The sequence below is a fragment of the Trematomus bernacchii genome, unplaced genomic scaffold (assembly GCF_902827165.1).
Source record: "Trematomus bernacchii unplaced genomic scaffold, fTreBer1.1, whole genome shotgun sequence".
NCBI lineage: Eukaryota > Metazoa > Chordata > Actinopteri > Perciformes > Nototheniidae > Trematomus > Trematomus bernacchii.
In genome coordinates this window covers 991,501-1,009,554 of record NW_022987720.1, presented here as the reverse complement: position 1 = coordinate 1,009,554, position 18,054 = coordinate 991,501, and the positions used below count along the sequence as shown (strand labels likewise).

General features: G+C 40.1%; 1 protein-coding gene across 2 annotated transcripts in view; it reads left to right on the top strand.

Annotated features, from left to right (window-relative positions):
- Positions 1-16,706, top strand: part of LOC117493514 — a 17,702-nt gene extending 996 nt beyond the window's left edge. The window contains exons 1-2 of one of the 2 annotated variants that reach the window (XM_034144111.1): positions 8,238-8,371; positions 8,854-16,706. In XM_034144111.1, the coding sequence (XP_034000002.1) occupies positions 9,285-15,974 (6,690 nt within the window). In that variant the 5' untranslated portion in view covers positions 8,238-8,371; positions 8,854-9,284 and the 3' untranslated portion in view covers positions 15,975-16,706. Of the gene's footprint in view, positions 1-8,237; positions 8,372-8,853 lie in introns of those variants that run through there. The other variant, XM_034144112.1, reaches the window with a different exon arrangement.
- Positions 16,707-18,054: the final 1,348 nt, after the last annotated feature.

Below are 18,054 nucleotides of genomic sequence, written 5' to 3'. Positions count from 1 at the left end.
ATTATTGTACAGTGAGTTTTGCGTACCATGAGCGGGACAAATAAAAAATGAAATGAAATACATATCCCCAATTCCCCATGAGTGAATGTGTGTCAGTATGAATTGACTCTGTTTGGCATCACAACGCTGTTATGAAAGTTTCTCTGGTATAAAATGGGTGATGTTAGCATAGCAACCGAAGCTAAACTGACTATAACTTGACTACTTGTTGCTATCCTATTGTGGCATAAGCCGTTTTCTGCAGGCACATTTTACCGGCGTATTTTTCATTATGATTCTACTTGTGATAGTCGGACATGACAACCTGTGCAGCCCATGTATTGATTCCATCTGATAAGCTGCTATAAAACAAAACGTCTGCCTGCTCTCCACAATGATCAATAACAGCGAACGGATGGTCAAAGTAAGGCACAAATAAACAGAATCACACGAAGCCTTGGTTAGTGTTGCCTGACTTTATAAAGTGTGTTTTTTTTTTTTTTTTTATAAGTGTGTGGTTGCGTTCTGGTCACTTTGCTCAGCACTACTGCTTGTAACAACTTGTATTTGCCGTAGGCTACTCGCCTTTAAACTGTTAGCATCAGGTTAATCTCGCCCCCCCTCCGACGTAGCGTGACGTATGCGGTTCTTGCTTCTAGACCGACAATTTTTTTGGTGCTTGAAACGAACCGGATTCCGCTGCGGTGTGAAACAGGAAAACCCAGTGCTTTTTAGGCTCTAGCTCCGAACCGGCCCTGGAAACCGCGTTGGTGTGAAAGGGGGCATTAGTCGGTTCCGTAAAGGCCCGGAGGTCTTTTATACACACTCCACACGCAGCGTCAGAAATAAAACCCTCTCTCTTTTCCTCCGTACCCAATCTTTTAAAAACGGGGGCTACAACGAGCGGATACAGATTCCATCCGAGCTGACGCTATAGTACATATGCCAGGCCTGTAAGTGGTGCTGTAGTCTGCCACAAAAGCAGCAAGAAGACTTCCCGCGCACGGTTGCCATGGTTGCCCTTCTGTTTTATTCTCCGCTGTGGAACGCTCTGGCTCTTTTTCCTCCCTACCCCGAGGCAAGCATTTTGCTCCTGCTGCTGTAATTCTCTCCGGTTTTGCCACCAGCAGATGACAAACACCCACCTCCTCCGCCTCTTCCAAGGGACGAGGGGACCGTGCAGCAGAGTTTCAGTTCGATTTTTTTTTTCGCCGGTCAACATGTCCGTTAAAGTTCAAATCTTCCGGACAAAATTTGAAAAGTGCTGGTCAGAGGTCTTCTTTGTTATTTATTGAGCTTTAAAACAAATAATAACGACCTCTATTTAATCATATAAGAATAATACAGGACGGAGCCTCTCTTTTCCTCCCCCTCTTCTGAGAGCCCAGCAACTGATCAGGGGCCTCATTTATAACGCCTTGCGTAGGATTGACGTAGGAAGGTTGCTTACGTAGTACAAAGCACAAAAAATAGGTACATACATTTTCCGCCATTTTCCGATTCACAAAACATTGCGTACCGGCGAGGGAAGTGCGTACGGCACTCCCTACGCCTGTTTCCCTTGATAAATCACAATCGACTCGTAACGCCCATATTTGCCTATACATAGTCAAAGAAACGCCCATTCATTCATTCATTCTGACTGACTGCATGAAGAAGATCGCAGGAAATGACGACCGAACAGCTAAAAAAGACATCTCACACCGTGTCAGATTTAGGTTATTGTGGGGAGGTCGAGATAAATCATATTGTTTGGTGGATGCAGTTTGAACCAGAGTAGCAGCATGGAGGTCGGATCGTCACCAAAATAAATAAATAAGTGGTCCAAAAAAAGTTAATGACAAAACAAATACACATAACCTTCCTTAGGCAGTGTGTTTGTCCCGGGGACAGGAGACACCCCCTTGATGAGAAACTGTAAGAAATGACCGGGGAATCCCTCCGGAGTGGAGTCATGACGACTGGATCTGAATTATTTTTGTTGTATTTGGTGGTTTGTGTTCCAGCTGTCGATCAGCAACTATATATCCATAATCCACCAGTTAAAGGAAATACAACTAATGTGTTGTGTTATATTAGCTGTACAATTTACCACATATGGTGTTCTTAGTTTCCATACCTCCTGTGTTTTACGAGCGACTTATCAAGTCTTGGCAAACGGCATAAAACACGATTAAACGTGATAGTATATAAAACCATGCTCGTATCTACAACCTATAGAAATGCAAAACGGCGTCAGTTTAGACGTAATTCTGTCCTCCTGCTTACCGCATCATTTATGAGAAAACATTTCATAACATTAACACAACATATTCGAGGTGGTTTTAAATAGCATATCCGTATTTATTTATTTCTCCAAGTTATGTGTTTGTGTGCACTGAGGAGTCGCAAACAGGCGTTTGTTTAATCATTTAAAGATTGGCTTTAATCAATGTTTGAAAATGAATTCTTCATATTTGATAAATGAGAGGTAACATTTTATTTATGGTATTATTTCCACATATTTCTCTCCATTCTTCCTTCTGCTAACGGTGTCGCAGTTTCTCGTCTCTCCCGTTGTTGTGCTTAGTGCGTACGCATGGGTTAGAGTTTGCGTGGAGGACAGCACATTTTCCCGTCAAGTTAGTATTTTATAAATCGCAAACATTGCGTAGAAACTGGCGTACGCCATTTTTTGAGCGTATATCCCTTTATAAATGAGGCCCCAGAGCACGCTCCACTCTCCTGCAGGGGGGCGTGGTCAGCTGCAGCTCATTTGAATTAAAGCTACGTCACAGAATCAGCCCTTGCAAAAACAGGGCTGGAAAAGAGCAAATAGAGCGAAATGAGGCATGGCTAAAATGCATGATCTGTTTGGTATTTTGAAAAAAAACTTCACAGACATGTTTTATATAGGTATTGGCCCTACAATATATTTTTCAAATATAGCATGATAGGTCCACTTTAAATGAAATCTCAGATTTGCCTTCTTAATAGTTTGTTTGGGTCCCTCACTTCCGTTTCGCTTCTCATGCACTGATTCACTAGCTGAACAGCCAATCAGAGTGATTTATTTTGCCGACTGCCCCCCCGATTCAACAGCAGTCGGCCGAAAAAGGTGTCGGCCCGGCTGAAAAGACCTGACGGTGCGGGACACACCAATCTGAGTAGGGCGTGTCGACGCTCATCGTCGGCCTGACGCCCACCGACGCCGATAATCGACCTGGTGTGTCCGTGCTTTAAGAGCCAGCATGCGGGACCGGGATTCTGGGATTTGTAGTTGCGTATTTTTCATAGTCTTATATTTCAACAGTTTTACAACAAACTGTGACTTTTTTTTACATGGAAATTATTTTTTAAGATTGACAAACATCATATGTGTAATTCGTGGTACAATTCAAACGGGATCGAAAGATAATCTTTCTCTCCCCATTGACTTCAATACATAATTTTGTACCAACGGAGAGAGAATAACTTATGGCAACACAAAAAACAACATGGGAGCGGTGGAGTGATGAGGAGGTGTCGGTGTTCTGACGATTTACTCTGAAGGCTTCACTAGAAGCTGCTGGGAGTCCCAGCAGCTTCTAGTGAAGCCAGTCCCCAACTCCGGGGACTTCGGGTGGCAGTATACGCCGTGAAGTTGTTTGCGGCCTGCTAGTAAACCCAAAGCAGAAGAAGAAGAAGTGACGTCAGCGGCTCATTTGCGTAATCTTCCCTCAGGGAACTTATTCCGGTGTGAACGCGATCTGTACTTGGTGCCCTGGGTATTAAGTGCCGGGGCACCAAGTACGGCAAGTACTTGGTGTGAAAGCGGCTAATGACTTTGTTGAAAACTTGAAAGTGCAAATGTTTAAACTGGAAGAGTAGGAAAAATAGTGAGAGAAGCTTAATATTTAAAAGAAAAGGTTTAAAAAAAGGTATAACACAAAATGTATAGCCTCAATGTCCTGAAATAGCTGAATAATTTAATAGTTGAATGGTTTCTGTAGCTGAAAGTAGGCTGAAGGAGTTAGATAGTAAATGTAAGTTGTAGTGAATGAAATGAGTATTAAGAAGAGAAAAAGAAAGTAAAAACGCTTAGAAAAGCAGCAGAATATTTTAACTGCAAACTTTTGAACTAAAACCATACGTCACCAATAATGTATAAAATAATGTGAACATGTTTGAAGTCAGTATGAAGTCTCTATCAGACAGAAAATAAGTAGGCTGAGATAGGGCTGTGCATTAACTCATATTTTAATCTCAATTCCGATTTTGGCTCGCCAACGAGTACGAAAACAACGTAATCAAAATAAAACGATGTATTTTTGCTGCATTCCCTTTCGCAATGATGCTCTGCAATTTGCTATTGCGTTATACATTCCTGCCCGCATGTGCGCTTTCCGTCCCTCCCTAAAAAGCCCCTCTCGCCCAGGTTGTGTTTGTGACTTGCAGTCTGTTTTAAGTACCTCCATATAAACACGTTTACAAAGAAAGCTTTAAGACCCTGACAACACCAAAGCCGATTAATTTCGACGTCGCATAGATGGTCTGGCTGTCGATGAGCGTCCTGTCGCCCTACTCAGATTGGTGTGGTCCCGCACCGTCGGTGCTTTCGGCCGTGCCGACACCTTCCGCTCCCGCTTGGAAATGGTGATTCGGGAGCTGATACCGCCCTTACCGCAATAAACATGTTTTCGATAAGTCGCTATGTGAAACAGTCTTGTGGAAACATATATCACAAAGTCTGTCTTCCGGTTGCTTCTTTTGAATGACGAATACACACTACCGCCGCCCTGCTGGTAAGGAGAGTTATTGCCACTCACGCATGCGCTACTTGGCTGTCGGCTGAAGTCTTTGCGGTGTGTTCCTGTGCGACTTTTTGGCCAAGACGCAGGAGACGTGAGGCGTCACAACAGTCAGGTCCGTCAGGACGTGTTCTTTGGTGTGTCAGGACCTTAAGTTGCCGTGTCTTTATTCTCCTCCGGTCAGCTCTAGCGTACAGTATACTTTTGCTAACCTCGTCAAGCTGGAACCTCTTAGCTCGCTACTTCCGGATAAGGGGTTACCAAAATAAGAGTACTGCGTGTAGCAGTATAATTAAACATTACAGGTTGTGAGTGACATTAGTTATCATATTTATATATGTTTAGTAGGTTGTGGAAGTGCGCTCCAAAATATTTGTTGATCTTCTTTATTGGTGTTTATTATTTTTATATTTATTTAAATGTATTCTTTATTTTATTTATTTTTGTATTGGTTTTTCAGTTGAATTATACTTAAAGTTCAGGGTAATCAACTGTTAAAAACATACTGTCCACATTATAATTTTTTTTTTTTCAAAAGTTCCATAAATAGATGTTTTCAAAGTCAATGGATAATCGTGATATCAATATTGACCAAAGATAATCGTGATTAGGATTTTTGCCATAATCGAGCAGCCCTAGGCTGAGACAGTCTGCTAAACTCCAGTCTGTGTGTTTGTGTTTGAGGTGACGACGTTATCAAACACTTGTGTGTGAGCCCAGAGATCAGAGGTTACCATGGTGATGTGCAGATCAGTCAAAGGAGAGCCTTTCCATTGTTCTGAATGAGAAATAAAGTCAAAGTCAGGCTTTATTGTCAAAATTACTAAATGTGTTATACATCCAGAAATCTCGAGATATCGTTTCCCGCAGTCCCACAGTGTGACATATATATATATATATACATAAAACAAAACAAAAAGGGCCTAGATAAACAGGGTATACAATTTAAAATGTTAATAATATATTTAAAAAGTTCAAAGTACAGTTTCAGCGCAGTAGCAGCAGAGATGGGCAGAAAAGTGACTGGTGCTGGATGAGGGAAGAGTGTGTGTGTGTGTGTGTTTGTGGGGGGGGGGGGGGTTAAAGTCCAGGACCATTTGGGGCAGGGGAGAAAGGTTGGAGGCAGGGTGGAGAGTTCAGGGGAGAGATGTCAGAGAGGGGGAGAGAGGGAAACCTCTTACATTTTTAACTTTTGTTGAAAACCGTAGCAGCTATCGGTAAGATATCAACGCGTGGAGAATGTCAGGACCCTAAGGAGTGTCTCAGTGTGCTTTTTGTGTACTTTCGGGTTAATAATGTGGCTTTTTTGTCAAATTAATTAAAGGTGTGCAGCTGGTGCTGTCATGAAAGATGAGGCTGAATTCTTTTTGTTCACATTTTTTTCTTAATTTTGTATTTATTGTTTTAACGTAAGAGAGGTTTTCCTACGTTTTTCATAAAAATGATGTCCAAGGATTGTAGGCTTTGGGAGTTATGGCAGGTTGAAGAAAAAAGGTTGAAGGCGAATTTCAAGCTCTCCTCCACTCTAGCTGTGACACCACGCACTCTAACCCTTAACGAGCTGCGCAATACACACTAATGTTAAAATCTGAAGAAGGCCTCTTTACCAAGCTCCAAACTAATTTGAATATCTCAAGTGTACAAAATATCAAAAATCTGAAGAATAAGTTTAATAGCTGAATGTCTTGTGACCGTTTTAAAGTTGGAACGAAGTCTCTAGCTGAAAGTATGTAGAAGGCAGTAGCATTTTGCGCATGGTGTAGGTAAAAGAGGATTTGAAGGTTCCTCCTATTAGGTTACAAGTCATAGCAGTCATGTCCTGAAGGAGCTGAACATTTTAATATTTGAATGGTTTTCTGTAGGTGAAAGTATGCTGAAGGAGTTAAACGGCAAAAATTGGTCAAAATAAGTTGAAGAATAAAGATTTGAAGAACAATAGTGGAATGCTGTTGCACAGCATTCACACTAATTAGTGCCACCTTAACCAGCTTGATAAACGCATCAATAATTATAATCAAAACGATTAGGAGTGTGAAGTTGGCCAATCTGCATAATGAGTGTTTTTACTTTTGATACTTTAAGTATATTTAGATGCCAACACGTGTTATTCTTTTACTTGAGTAACATTTTGCAATACAGGACTTTGACTTGTAGAAGTACACCAAATCCCCCCACAACCCCCCCTCACCCACATCGAATCCTGTCTGACTGCTATAAAATCCTGGATGGCACACAACTTCCTCAAACTCAACAGCAATAAAACTGAACTCCTCCTCATCGGCTCCAAATCCACCCTCAGCAAAACCCCCAACCTGACACTCACCATCGATGGCACCCCTGTTTCCCCCTCCACCCAGGCACGCAACCTTGGCGTGATATTTGACCCCACCCTCTCCCTCGAGCCCCACATCCGCCAAGTTGTAAAAACCTCATTTTTCCACCTCCGCAATATTGCCAAACTCCGTCCCTCTCTCACCCGCCCCGCAGCTGAGCGACTCATTCACGCCTTCATCTCCTCCCGCCTGGACTATTGCAACGCACTCCTCTACGGCATCAGCACTACATCCCTCAATAGACTTCAGCGTGTCCAGAACGCAGCCGCCAGACTCCTCACCCACACCAAATCATGGCATCATATCACCCCGGTCCTCAAAGAACTTCACTGGCTCCCCGTTTGACACCGCATCCAATACAAACTCCTGGTACTCACCTACAAAGCCCTCCACCACCTGGCCCCCCCCCTACCTCACTGACCTCCTCATCCTCTACCAACCACCCCGGTCCCTCAGATCCACCTCAGCCGGTTTGCTTTCCATCCCCAAGGCCAAACTCCGGAGCTTTGGGGACAGAGCATTCTCTGTGGCAGCCCCGAAGCTCTGGAACTCCCTCCCCCAAGACCTCCGTGAGTCTGAGTCTCTCACCCTGTTCCAGTCCCGCCTCAAAACCCATCTCTTCAAGTCTGTATATCCATAAGCCCCCCCCCCCCTCTCAACCAACTTCCTCCTGACTGCTTTTCTGTTTTGTTTTTCTGTTTTGTTTTTGTTTTGTTGTTGTTTTATTGCCTGTCCTTGTCTGTCTACCCTTCCCCAAATGTAAAGCGTCTTTGGGTTCGAGAAAAGCGCTATAAAAATAAAATGTATTATTATTATTATTTGGTATTTCTACTTTTACTTAGGAACAAGATCTGAGTACTTCTTCCACCTCTGCCTACATGCAAGACTTTTTTGTTCCTTCGCTGATGGATTCATGCTAATGAATTCATGCTAATGAATTACTTATTTTTATCCAGTATTATAATGTTTTGATTTTAATAAGTACTGTAACTTGGAGTACTTTTGAGTATATGTTGTTGCCTATACTTTAGTTCTTTACATTTTGAATTCAGGGTTCCAACTTGTAACAGAGTGTTTCCACATTGTAATTGTACAACTTTTACCAAAGGAATAATTATGAATACTTCCTTCACCACTGTTAAACATGTTTTTAAATGTTTTTTTCATCCATGGTAGCACTGTACCAGAAGAGTCTCGTTGCTGTCTGGAGGATGACCACATAGGAAGCAGACATTCAGTGTGGGCTAGAAAACTTGGAAGAGCTTTTATTCAAGATGAATGTCTTACAAGGTATGTAGCAAGATTAAATCTTATCTGAATTTGCTGCAAGTAGAATTGTGTTTTTTGAAAAGTTGGTATTAATTTAGTGTACAAGAAAATGCCCCTCATAGTCAAAAAATGTATGGTAGTAGAAGAAATTAAATTAAAATATGACAAATACTATAAAGATATCTGCAATATGTCCAAAATATTCAAATTAAATGAGCTGCACAGTTATAAGATGAATCAAAATACATTAGCCACTAAACATGCTGCTTGGCAAATCCCTTTTATCTAAAGAAATAAAATAAAATAAATGGTCATTATGTCAAAGATATTGCCTAATGCCTATCACAAGTAACCAGAGTACTTTGAGAAGCTAAGGGTCTAATATATCTAGTGTCAGATATCTGGTATTTTAGTCTGATAAATATTATATAATTAATACTTTGGTTAAAAAATAGTGTGATTCATTTTTATATAATTTCATTCTTTTTTCTAACTAAATACAGGAAAAGAAAACATACAAGGCAAAGAAGAACAGTAGGTGAATTCACTGCAGATGGAAAACGGGGACAACTGCTGTATGAAGAACAAAGAAAAAAGATGGATGCCAACAAAGTATGGCAGTGGCGCATTATGTGTGTAGGCAAATATTCGAGACATGCAGAACCTTTCCAGTGCAGCAATAGGATTGGATTGGATTTTAATGTAGCATCCAACAACCATCAAAAACTGGATATAGGTTTAGTGACAAATGGGGTCATACTTGAGGTCTGTGACTTTGCTAAAACAGTAAACAAGAGTAAAAGGCATTTTTTCACAAACATTTTAGAGAACAATTTCAATCTTGATTTGGAAAATGATCAACAGCGGATTGATTTTACATCTCGAATTATGCACAAAGTTAAAAACTTGATTAGGAAACCTCCTAAAGATAAAAATGAAGTTTTCACTCTCTTTGACACACCATGTAATCCAGAATGCTCGAGCAGCAATGAACCGAACATGGCATCCACAAAGCATAAGACTGAAAGTATCCTGGTGGAGACTGGATGACACTGATGATTGGGAACATGAAGATGAATTACAGTGTTCACAAGCAACATCCAAAGATTGCATTAAGGCAGAAAGTCTCTTGGAAGTGATGGATAGGGCACAAAGTGATGACAGTGACTATGAAGATGAATTAAAGTTTTCAGAAGCACAGTCAGCAGAGAAACAAAAAGATGATGATTTTTCCAAGTTGTTTCCCTTTTGTGAGAAAATTGGTCTGAACCTTGATTTTGGGTCAAAACAAAGTCTAGAGCCAGGTTTGCTGACAAAGGGCATAATGTTAGAGTTAATTCACTTCACCAGAATTCTCACTGCATCCTACAGCCCTATTGTTCTGGATGTTTTGGAGCACAATTTTGAACTTGATCTAAAAAGTCAACAAGAAAAAAGTCGAGCTTTGTTCAAGATATCGCACTTGCTGAAGAAAAGAACGAGATTTCTCAACATTGGTACCAAAATAAGCCCAGAGTTTAAAACTGAGCCGTTTTCATTCCAGACAAATCCCTTCAAAAGACACAGAGAAACAGCTCTGTCTGATATGGAAGCTCCGCAATATCAGTTTAAGGAAGTGACAAAAAGAAGGCAGTCTGATTTAAAAAGTAAACAGGCAATCAAAAGGCGCAAAAGAGACATGGAAACAAACACACTCTCTTATCACACTCATTTGTATAGCACTACTACAGCAGAGGGAGATCATTGTCACACTTGTCCTGTAGGAAAGTCTGATTCAGACTCAGACTCTGGCAAAAAATGTGACATGGAACAAGAAGTAATGGGAACAGAGGGAAACTGTTCTTATCCCCTGGGATCATCTCAACTAATCTTGGACAAAGCCACAGATTCAGGAAACGTTTGCAAACAGAATCAGTCACAAAACCCCAAAAGTTCTCTCGGCTACGACATTCCTAGAAAACCAGAATCAAACTGTCTTCATGTGCCTTTCCTCAACACCAATTACATTGTATCCACTTTACCAACTGATAACTTAAATGTGATTCCACCACTTGCGAGTCAACATAATGAAGGAGGGCATTGTGGAGTTGAGGAGAAATGTCAGACTCCAATAAATGTTCCAAACAAGTCAGACGTGGAACAAGAAGAAATGGAAACAGAGCACGACATGTGGAAGTTGCGTGCTAACCGTGTAAGAAAAATCCTCTCAACATTCGTGTTAAGTCCATTCTACAACTCAAGGAAAGTTGCCCTTGAATTCAATGTTGGATTTAGTGCAAAGAAGAACATCAGTGTTGACAACTTGCGTAACAATCATCTGCTCGAAGTTGCTAAATTTGCCATAGCAATGAATTCATCCAAGCAGGATTTCATCATGGAGATTCTTGAGCACAACTTTGACTTCGGCCTGCAAAGTGAATACCAGCGAAATATATTCACATTGGAAATTATGAATCGAGTGAGAGAGCTGGAAAATTGTGAAGATGCAATTAAATTCTCAAATGAGGTTTTTGAGCTTCCTGGTCGTCCTGGTATGGGCAATGTGAAACCTCAACTCTGCAACATAATGAAAATAGAAGAGTGCAAGTTTTCTCCGCTGCTCCCACCTCATTCTCAAGCTAACACTTCAGAACATATTTCACAGAAAAGTTTGGATCTTTATCCCTTCTGCCAGGAAATAGGTCTGAAACTAAATGTGTACAATCCACAGCTAAATAAAAAACTGGATATTGACAAACTCTCCAATGGATCAATGACTGAGGTGACAAACTTTGCAGAAAAGTTGTGTGGAAAATTTGCCCAGATATGTCTTGACATCCTCAAACACAACTTTTGCTTTGATTTCCAAAGTGGAGATTCTGACCTGGCCGGAGATATTCTTGCACGGATTCCTTTTATAGTGGATAAGCAGAATCTATCAAATTGTGAAATTCATAGAACTGGAAAGGACACCACAAAAGACTCTACAACAATGGTAAAACTTGATTGCCAGAGGAACCCACATTTAGATGCATGTAGTGATGGATCTTCTCAGTGTGTGGAAATAGTCCGACCGGTAGGCAGATCTACTGACTTTGTACAGCAAGATGAGCTAAATTTAAAGTTGTGGAAATGTCGAGCTAATCACATTAAGCAAATCCTCTCAGTACCCCATGAAGAACATTGCCCACTTTATTCTTTTTCTCGATGTCAGAAACTAGGCATTGATTTCAATGTAGGATCTGGAATAAAACAAAATCTTGATCCCAAATTGTTGACCAATGGTATCATGGTTGAAATAAACACCTTTGCTGCAGCAATGCGATCAGCTCAAAAGCACTTCATCACGGAGATACTGGAGTATAATTTGAATCTTGATTTAAAAAATGAGCTGTATCGCAGTGCCTTTACACGGCAAGTATGGAAAAAAGTAACACCAATGAATATCAAGAGATCCAAACTTCGGTTGATGAATACTCTTTTTGAACTGCCTGACTTGATGTGCCTACCAAATCCTTCAACATATTGCCCCAAATGCTTTCAAGAAAGAAGTCATAAGCTTTGTCAGAATGACTTTGACCCTAGTCATATACATCATCCTCGTACTCATACCACAGCGGGCGCTGTCTCTGATGATGCAAACTACACAGGACAAAAGACTGTAAGGGATCAGTCTTCTACCTTCTTAGGAAGAGAGGAAACGATAATGGACAACTACCGTTGTTGCCAAAAAATCGGTTTTATGCTGTTTGCAGACGAACACCAACCAAAATCTAAGATTGATATACCTGTATTGACATATGGGATTATGAATGAAGTTGCCACTTTCACCAAAAAACTGTGTGGGACTAAATTTAGCATCATTAAAGATGTCCTTGAACACAACTTCAACATGGGCATGCAGGGGAGACATTTTTCTCGTATGATGTATTTCCAAAGACTGACACCAAACTGGTTCAATGAAGTTTATGTTTTTTACAAACCGAAAACTACTCAAAATAAAATAAAATATGCACTACAAACAATGAAAACAAGAGCAAACTACACTTGTCCTCTAGGAGAGTCTGATCTAGACTCAGACAAAATGACAGATTCAGAAAACCTAGGCATTCAGAATCACGGTTTTCTAAGCTCAGACATCCCAGGACAATTAGAATCAAGTTGTCTGGGTCATCCCGTGCCTTCCCTCACCTCCGATGACATCTCATCCAGTTTACCAAATGTAAACTCAAACGTAAACAAACTCTTTGCTAATCAACCAAATGAAGGAGGGCGTTGCGGATTTGATCAGCTGACACAAACTTCAAGAAATGAAATGGACAAAGGTGACATGAAACAACAAGAAATGGAAACGGAGAAGTCAAACCTTAACCCACCCTTTGCAGATCAACCAATTGAAGGAGGGCGTTGTGGAGTTGAACAGCTGACACAAACTTCAAGAAATGAACCAAAAAAAGGTGATATGAAACTAGAAGAAATGGAAACAGAGAACTCAAACCTTAACCCACCCTTTGCTAATCAACCAATGGAAAGAGGGTGTTTTGGAGTTGAAGTGCAAACACAAGCTTCAAGAAATACACCAAACAAATGTGACGTGAAACAAGAAGAAATGGAAACGGAGAACAACTTGTGGAAGTTGCGTGCTAACCGTGCAAGAAAGATCCTCTCAACATTCGAGTTTGGTCCATTCAACAACTCAAAGAAATTAGGTCTTGAATTCCATGTTGGATTTGGTGCAAAGCAAAATATTAGGGTTGACAATTTGCGAGACGCTCATCTGCTTGAAGTTGCAACATTTGCCTTAGCAATGAATTCTTCCAAGCAGGATTTCATCATGGAGATTCTTGAACACAACTTTAATTTCGGCTTGCAGAGTGAATACCAGCGAAACATATTCACATTGGAAATTATGAATCGAGTGAGAATGCTGGAAAATTCTAAAGATGCGATCAAATTCTCAAATGAGATTTGTGTACTTCCTATTTTCCCTGGTATGGGCAATGTAAAACCTCAACTCGGCAACATATTGAAAATGGAAGAGTGTGATGTTGCTCCCGGGTTCCCAACTCATTCACAAGCTAAAACTTCAGAACATTTTTCACAGAAGGGTGTAGATATCTATCCGTTCTGCCATGAAATAGGTCTGAAGTTAAATGTTAACAATCATCAACCAAATAAAAAACTGGACATCAACAAACTGACAAATGGATCAGTGGCTGAAGTGACAAACTTTGCAGAAAAGTTGTGTGGGACTTTTGAGCAGATTTGTCTTGACATTCTTACACACAACTTCGATTTTCATTTGCAAAGTGGAGATCCTGACCTTGCCAGAAGCATTGTTGCCCGAATCCATGCTACAGTGGAGCAAAGGAATCTAACACTCTATGTGAAACCCTTCAAGGGACCAAAGAACCGAGGAAAAGAACATCTATTGGGGAAACTGAAATTAAGGAACAACCTTAAAACAGATGGATGTAGTGCTGGTTCGTCCCATACTGCTATCACAAACCAAGAAGTAGGCAGTTCTGCGGTTGAACAGAAAAATGAACTAGATTTAAAGCTGTGGAAAGTGCGGGAAAATCGTATACAGCAAATTCTCTCAACACCTCATACTGAACATTGTCCATTATATTCTTACTCTAGATGCAGGACATTAGGCATTGATTTCAATGTAGGATCTGGAGAAAAACTAAATCTCGACCCAAAATCGCTGACCAATGGCATCATGGTTGAATTGAATACGTTTGCCACAGCACTGATATCAGACCAAAAGCACTTCGTCACAGAGATATTGGAGTATAATTTTCCTCTTGATTTAAAAAATGAACTGTATCGCGGGGCCTATAAAGAGCAACTATTGACAAACATAAACCTAGTAAAATGGACGAAAATGTCCTCTGTGAATAAGCCTTTTGAACTGCCTGACTTGATATGCCTACAAAATCCGACAAAATATTGCCCCAAATGCTTTCAAGAAAGAAGTCATAAGACTTGTCAGGATGACTCTAACCCTAGTCACATGCATCATCCACCTACACATACCATGGCGGACGCTGTCTCTGGGGATGCAAACTGCACAGCACCAAAGCCTGAAAAGGTTCAGTCCTCTTCCTTCTCTGCAATAGAGGAGATGATAGTGGAATACTTTCCTGCTTGCAAGAACACAGGTTTGAACCTGTTTGTTGACAAAGACCAAGCAAGAGATAAACTTGACACCAATGTACTGACTCGCGGAATTATGTTGGAAGTGGTTGGTTTTGCCAGATCATTGTGTGGAACAAAGGGTGAGATCATTGTTGATATCCTTGAACACAACTTTAACATTGACTTGCAGGGGACAAGTCCTGCACGTTTGTTCTACTCTTTAGCCCCAAAGAAAGGTGGGCCTGACTGGTTCAATGAGGTCTTTGAAATTCCATTTCAGTCTTCTCAGAGACAACTTCCAATTCGTAAATCGACTCCGCAAGATCAGATTCAGGGTGATGGATGGAGGGAGGTTATTCAAAAAAGAAAGCTGGCACTGCAAACAAAGGAGGAAAAAGACGCAATGACAAGTGATAATCCTTACAAGATACAATACAAGAGTAAAAAAACAAATGCAATGTGTTGTAGTAAGGTGATCCGTTATCCCAATTGCACGGAGATAGGTTTGGATTTGGATGTAACAAAATCCGGAGAGAAAGAAAAACTGCACTTGAGGCTATTGACCCAAGCTGTAGTGTGGGAGATAAATAAATATAAAAAAGAAAAAAAAAAAGGATGCTATTCGCCAAGCACTTGGTATGACATCCTTGACTATAACTTTGATATTAGCTCCCAACATAAAAGAAGCTTGGAGTTTTCAATAGCTGTAACGACCAAAGTCCAAGCCATGATCAGAGATTATAACAAATACAGTAAGGTAGAAGCAAACAAGATCTTCGAATTGCCATTTCTATTTGCTTCCGATGCTTCACAAAGTCATCTAGAGAAGAGACAAAATAAGCAATGTCGGCTCTTTGGTCGTTTTGTGCGCCAAATGAAGTACCATTCAGGTGTTAGTTGTGTTCATTTTCTCGAAGGCTACAAAACAAAACAAAAATATTGGATCCTTCGTGATGGCACAAAGGTACAAAGAGATCCTAGGAAGATTGTCCAAAACAATGGGAACCAAGTGGGTGATGGTTGTGGCAGTCCTCTCCAGGGAAACTTACAAATCAAAGAGGAGGAGTGGCATCCATGTTATGGAAATATAAAACCAGAACCGGACACAGAGGAAAAATATTGTCATCTTCATGATGATGTCAAAACGGAGTCAAACCCTGAGGACGTTGCGCATTTTGTCCCAGGTGAACCTACAGGAGCCCTTGGATATACGTTAATGACTGCATTGCCAGATTCTGAAAGACGCAAAACAGAACCAGAAAATGAGAATGTCCAGTATTACATCCTGGCTGCACCACAAGGGTCCGTTACACATCCAAACACAGCTTGTAACTTAAATACAGAATGGGAGTTTGAAAATGTTGAGTATTCAGTCCCAGTGGAAACAGAAGAATCCCAGGAATACTCCATGGTTATAATAGGTCATGGCAATGAGAGCACATTAATCAAAGAAGAGGAAGATAATGTGCCTGTTGACTTATACCATTATGGTGGTCAATGAAAGTGCAGCAGGCATCTACCAGGGTTACCTACCAGGGTTAACATAAATGGTATGTGTGTTTTTCATTACAAATGCCATTAGCTGCCTTATTGTAATGAAAATGTATTAATTGTTGGTGTAGAATGAACTTGATGATCTTGCAGTAATGTCTTAATGTCTTGCTGTAATGTGTACTTTAAATATCTCACTGTAAATACAAAGACTCAAAGTGTCCACAAATATTGATGTATGATTAAAGTGTTTAAATGCATAGGGCTATTACATATTATATGTTGAAGCATTGTGAAGCATGAACAATTGTTCTTTATTTTTATTTATTTTTTTGCCAGTGGCCCACTTTTGGTAATTTCCAAATGTGTAAAAATGTGAACTTGGATATCCTGACGCTTAACTTTACTTGGCGGAAAGAAGATTATTGTGCTTTATTCTTAAACATTCTAGTCTTGTTTTCCTTCATTTGGGCATTTTGTTCATATGTCCATATTTCTTGTTTCTATTTTTATGTTTTCTCTATTTTTCAAAAAGATTTGATGAGTGACATTTTCAAGATTTTGTATATTATTATTTTGTCAGTGGTGGTGTAAATTGGTGAAGATGAGTGTTAGTACTTTATTCATAAATCTGCCAATACAACAACAATGTAGAAAGGAAAAAATACCTGTATCTTGATGGATTAGTTTGTTTTTCATTTTGATTTCACCACACATGTTTGATATAAAGAATGTTCATGCATCCTGTCTACTTCTTTGTTTTCAAATCCAATGAACACGTATAGGATAGGTTTATGACTTATTTGCTTAGTGTCAATTTCTCTGATCTTTCATATTTGAGCATCACTGCTTTTAAGAGTATTTAACACACAATGTCTTATTTTAAATAATATCATATCCTGAACTCAAGCAATACAAGTTGTAGGTTGAGTGAGGTTATGACAGTTAACTTGTTGATGTAATACATAAAATAGGCTGAAGCTGGTGCCCTACACCAGCAGCATTCTTTTAGTTTCCTTTAGGGGCAGCAAAGGCCTTCCACACTCTACACAGCTTATAAACCAGAAAGATGCTACTAACTACAGATATCTGCATCTCATTCCATTGGATTCACTCATCACATAGGCCAAATGGGGGGGAAAGGAAATTATGGAAAGGGTCTGTTTACAAAATATTGTACAACTTTAGCCAAAGCCATTTTAAAACACTTTGCATATCAGTAATACGTGTGAATAAAGCACATACAATGTTTAACAGTAATTTTTCTTTGACGAAGACTGACCATTGAAATTATCTTCAAACAGCCGGAACAATGAGGTCAAGGGGTTGTGCCTTCAAAGTTAAAGTCTTTAATTGTTACTTGGAACTGACATGATTACATTAGATGATTGTGACAGTAGTTAGTCAGAAATAACAGCAGTCATATCAGTATGACCCCCTGCTGAAACTGAATCTGGTGTATGTTTATGTAACCGATGTAATTCTGATCTTCTGTGGTTCAAGAACAATGTATACCTCGTTTAAAAGGATTTTTCAATATATAATCTAGCAATGGTAATGTATAATATATACACTCATTTGCAAGCATTCAATCAAACATGCTTAAATAAACTACAGATGACATTTTTTTTTTTTTTACGTCTGTCCAGGAGAGGTAGAACTTTTAGATCTTGTACCATACACAGCCATCTAAAATGGTCTAGGCAAGATAAAGATGAATATATTAATGGAATAAATGGAGAGAGATGGATTACCAATTATTAAACAATTAGTGTTAATCAACTATTTTTTTTTTTTTTTAAATAACTTTTACTCCAATAACGTTTATATATAGAAAAATGTGGGGGGGGGGGGGGTGCTAGTGACTTATCCGAGCGGCCCACATCGTCCGACCGGCCCACTTCAGTACCGGCCCATCGGGATTCGTCCCGAACGTCCCGATGGCCAGTCCGCCCCTGCTTCCCACCTCTGCGTATACGTTTTTTATTGTTCATTTCGTTATCAAAACCTGAAGACTGCCATATGAGGAGCGACAAGGGGTTTTATTGTGAAAATCACATCCGGAAGTCTGAAACGTAACGCTGTGTGGG